Here is a 4,689-nt window from a genome sequence, read left to right as displayed (position 1 = left end):
AACCCACTTGCAAATCCCTGTCCTCGTTTGCTGTACTACTAAAGGCCTAGATGACTAGATCGGTTACCACACTATTGCACGGTTGTTTCCATTGGCTGACACTTTTCACTGCACTCCCATTTGCTCTGGGTTGCAATTTTTAAATAAATCTAATACACGATCAGACTTTTCATCTCTTTTATGGCACAACACAACACATACATACACTGGTACTGGATCTGGGAAAGTAAGCATCGCGATATCCTCACTTTCTCACGGGCCATTCGGTGGAGGCGCCTTATGGTTGCTGCACGACGGGGGGGGCGAAGAGTCCTCATGTAAAACGCAATGCCTCCAAGATGTTCAACAATGCCCAACGCACACACGGTCTACTCCGCTGGAGTGAAACACATCTATATTTACCATTCACGGTGAGGAATCTTTACTTTCGTTCACTGGCGAGTATAGCACGGTGGCGGGTTCTCCGCCGCACATGAATGAATGGCCATTACACTACCTAGCTTCTTGCGAAAAACATCCGGACAGCTACAAAGTTGAAGAAGAGTTTCATTTTCTGCTGTTACTTCGGAACGACTCGAGATTACTTGGATCCGCGCGCATAAGCATAACTTTATGAATGTGTGAACCCACGAAAGAAACACACACACGCACGGCTGTGGCGACGGTTCTAAAAATAAATGCTAACTCGTCGTAACTCGTACTCTCTATTTACCTCCTTGCCGGGATTCCTTTGAGATCGAACGGTGTGCCCAATGCACAATGCGGGAGTACGACGCGCCACACGACGCGCGGAGGCAAACGAGGCTCAATCGACGGGTTACGAGGAGGAGTTTCGATAGCTCCGTGAGACATTTTCGGTTCGTCTAACACATCTAATCACTATGCCATTTTCACACATTTTTCCACTGCTACCTGTTTGGTCCAAGCTTCTCCAGTGCTTCTTCTCGAATGGCAGAAAAGTGAGTGCCGAAAAAGAAAATTTATACTGCTTTGGCGAAGGTATTGTTTTTACTCGACAGGTTTTTCTCGTTGACGGCACTCTCTCACGCACTGACACTCACTCTTTATAAACTGTATCTCAACACTTGCGATGACTCAGAAAAGACAACTCCAAACTAAAAGACCAACTCAAAATACAAAGACCAAGAAATGACAACCCGAACTAAATTGTTTGTCCATTCAAACTTTGTGAGTGAAAATAGCCCATTTAGTTTAGTCAATCAAAAATCGTTTAGAAACGTTATTAACGATTAAACATTAATAGAATTAGATAACGGAATCAGGACAATCTAGTCCACCTGGCCTAGGTCTGAGGACTGTATAATGGCCATACAAAAAGACCCTAAAATTACATATATAGGATATAGTTACAGATTTTTTTGATCATGTATTTAATGAGGTAGATGATATCGATTTAAGTTTGGAAGAAGAAATAGACTAGTAAGTATTCTATCAAACTTCACACTCCATCAATTTGTTTCAAAATTTCGCACAATCATTCAGATGGCTCGTTTCACACTAAAAAATTCAGTATCATGGTGTATCAGAAGTTTGTGTGATTTCAAATAATGATCTTGAGGATCAATAATAATACAATACAATAAGTTATTTATTGTACTTGAACGCGTGTATTAAAATGTTGAATTTAATCCAAACACATGCACGTTGACATGTCGACGTAACTCCCGATAAGGAGAACTCGTTTCGTTAGTCAACTTCGAAGACGTCGTCCGTTTATCACAATTAATCTGGCTTATCACAAAAACTGTACTGATTTGCTATGAAGCAACTCGGATATTCGGATGGTTAAAAAAATCACGTTCATGTTCTCCTTTTTTTCATTTTCATGTTTTTGTCGTAAAGAAGATTCAACTTACTCAATAGTTTTCGCATGGTTTATAAATATTATTTACAATGGGACAATCGACAACAAAAAAATCAATTTCCGCTATATTTGAATGCTCATATGAAGAAGCGAATGTGTTCGTGCAATGGGAAAAACGCTAGCGGAAACTTTAAGGTACACCATTTAGATCCTTCGTCAGACCTGGCGTTGAATACGTTGGGTTCGTAAACCGAGCATTTGTTTGTTTGCATTATAAATAACCAATATAACACTAGATTACTAAAACCAAAAAGCAAATGCCAAACAAAACATTCTAAAACTATAAAACATGAACGTGGGCGCAGTTTCCTTGCAACGGATGATACGTGGGGACTGACTTCATCAACAGCGCCGAAAAATGTGATGGGCAACCTTTTATTCAGTCCTTACAGTTCCTTGGGGTGTTTTGTGCTCGAAACGAAAACAATTAAAAAAGTGGGACGATAAATAGCAGCGAAATGGGTGAAACATGTTGAGGGACGTGAAAGACAGAGCGTGGTAATTTGTTTGCGTCGAGCAGCTAATCTTACGATTTGATTTGAGAAGTAAGTTCGTACGCGATTCCGCCCCAGGCCAGCTTGTAAACGCGGGTTCGCCATCTGATGGCAGGACTCCAAAGTGCATTGAAAAACAGATACGGTCCACTAATTTCACGAAAGGCCCAACCGACCAGAAACGTAAATTTGTTGAACGGTAATGCACCATTCTGTATGATGGAGAGAAGAACCCAATCGGACAGGAACCATACCAGCGTATGGATGAGGAAAAACACTAGCGGATTCCAACGAAAGAGCACTTTGGCCGCACCACACGCAAATATGCCAACGATGATACACTCCGACATTGGTTCTAGCAAAATGGTCGTCGGCACCATTGCCACACGCAGCTTGGCCCATCGGGTCAGCCGAGCCTGAAAGCTGCTAATATCACAAATGCCGGAATTCTGCCAAGCCGGCTGGCTGCTGATCGTCAACTTCCATCCGTTTTCGTGGAACGCCTTGGCAAGAAAAAAATCTTCGGCCAAATAGCACCCGAAAGCTTGCACGCCTCCCAGCTGGTCCAAGACGTCCTTGCGCATCAAGCACGACATTCCGGTGTGGCAGTTGATGCCCAGTAGATCGGCACACAGATAAATCCTCGATTGCACCGTCCCGAAGTAGATCTTCTCGAAGGCAGCCGCGAATCCCTCCCGGTCGCAAACGAACGGCATCTGATGCACCAAACCCACATGCTCCGTCATGTGGTTCACCATATCCGTCAGCGTGTCGCTTTTCATTCGTATGCCCGCGTCCGAAATCATTATCAGCTCATAGCGGGCCACCAGATAGCCCGGGTAGAGGTTGTTAATCTTTGGATTGACGCCAACATTCGAACCACCGACGAGCAGGCTGGTCTCTATGCTGGGATATTTATCACATAACCGGTTAACCACATCGATTGCGGGATCGTCCTCGGACTCGATGCAAAACAGCAGCTCGTAGGTCGGGTAGTCCATGAGGAAGAACGTCTCCAAGTTGCTCTGCAGGTTCGGGTCTACGCCCATCAAGGGTTTCAGGATCGAAACCGACGGATACGGCGTTTCACGCGGCTGCTGGGATGCTTTCTTGTGCAGCTTGACCTTTCCGTACGTTATGGCCGTGAGGTGGATAATCCATTTGCCAAACCAAAATATCAGGATACCAATTGCAAGACAATGTATAATGGTAATCATTGTCAGCGACATAGTAACATGATTAAACCGCCCCGGCTTTCAGCAGTCACCGAACGAGCACCTTTCAACCGAAGCGCGTGTCTAGAGAGTTATCGTTTATGCACTGCAACGACTCCTTTCCGAGCCACACAGTACATAGTACAGACTGAGCCGAACGATGGCACGCAAGAACACCTTCCCGGTACACTGCCGACTGGTGGTGCGACGGCGTTAGCAGGCAAACGTTTAATCACAGGGCCGCTATCCGCTGGCGAGCGATGGTAGCGGTAACGTACTTTGACGTTGGTTTCTTCTCTGTGATAACGAAGTTGGTGACGAATACATTGACAGTGATGATAAAGGCGGTTGGCAGCGAGAATGTATGACCACCGTTACTGCATCCGTTGACAATTTGGTCAAGCAGGAGGCGATCGATGGAAGTGAACATTAACTTTGTTCATACGTTGAGCACTATGAAGGATTTGCTCCCACTATTTGGCTGCAACTGTAGATTTTATCTCCCAGATTTCAATCAATTCAATCTTGATAACGAATGCGTCCCGGCTTCAGTCTAGGCTGGACATCGGCATCACGGGTACGTCATGTGATGGTCGGTCTCTGTTGTACGATCGGCCAAAGTTCAGGGCACGCGATGATTCGATCGTTTGTTTTACGATTGTCAATGGCTCAATCGTAGTCCTATTCCTTACCGCCGCTACTTTACGCAATTTCCGGAATGCGCGGGGTTATCTGTGAAAAAGAGGAACGAAACATATTTTTAAAATCAATGAAGAACACACACACACCATGTGGGCTATCACTGATCATGCTATGCTAGCACGAGTTTGATTCCAAGCAAGCGTAGATAAGGTACGGCGGAATCACACCATTTAACACACCCTGGTCTACTGTTGGAGCAGTTCTTTTGTTATCTGCTGCCGGTGTACCAGTAATCACATGATTGGGTCAGCATTCTAAGTTTGGTAAAGGTTCTGAATGACACACGACCGACAAATTGTTAATAATGCAAAACAACAGCACAGCACACTCGCTTTAAAATAGGAACTACTATTGTAAAAACATCATATAGCTTCACGTTTCCCTGAGAAATGCA

General features: G+C 44.6%; 1 protein-coding gene across 1 annotated transcript; it reads right to left on the bottom strand.

Annotated features, from left to right (window-relative positions):
• Positions 1 to 1,860: 1,860 nt before the first annotated feature.
• On the bottom strand, positions 1,861 to 4,138 carry LOC128276577 (ceramide glucosyltransferase-like). Its single transcript, XM_053015034.1, has one exon. The coding sequence runs from the start codon at positions 3,606 to 3,608 to the stop codon at positions 2,412 to 2,414; it is 1,197 nt and encodes a 398-aa protein (XP_052870994.1). The 5' UTR covers positions 3,609 to 4,138; the 3' UTR covers positions 1,861 to 2,411.
• Between the last annotated feature and the right edge of the window lie 551 nt (positions 4,139 to 4,689).

The sequence above is a fragment of the Anopheles cruzii genome, unplaced genomic scaffold, assembly GCF_943734635.1.
Source record: "Anopheles cruzii unplaced genomic scaffold, idAnoCruzAS_RS32_06 scaffold01622_ctg1, whole genome shotgun sequence".
Lineage (NCBI taxonomy): Eukaryota > Metazoa > Arthropoda > Insecta > Diptera > Culicidae > Anopheles > Anopheles cruzii.
This window is presented reverse-complemented; position numbering and strand designations above follow the sequence as displayed.

What these genes read in the sequence shown, in the direction of transcription:
- LOC128276577 (XM_053015034.1), bottom strand. Translation starts at nt 3,608, where the DNA reads ATGTCGCTGACAATGATTACCATTATACATTGTCTTGCAATTGGTATC.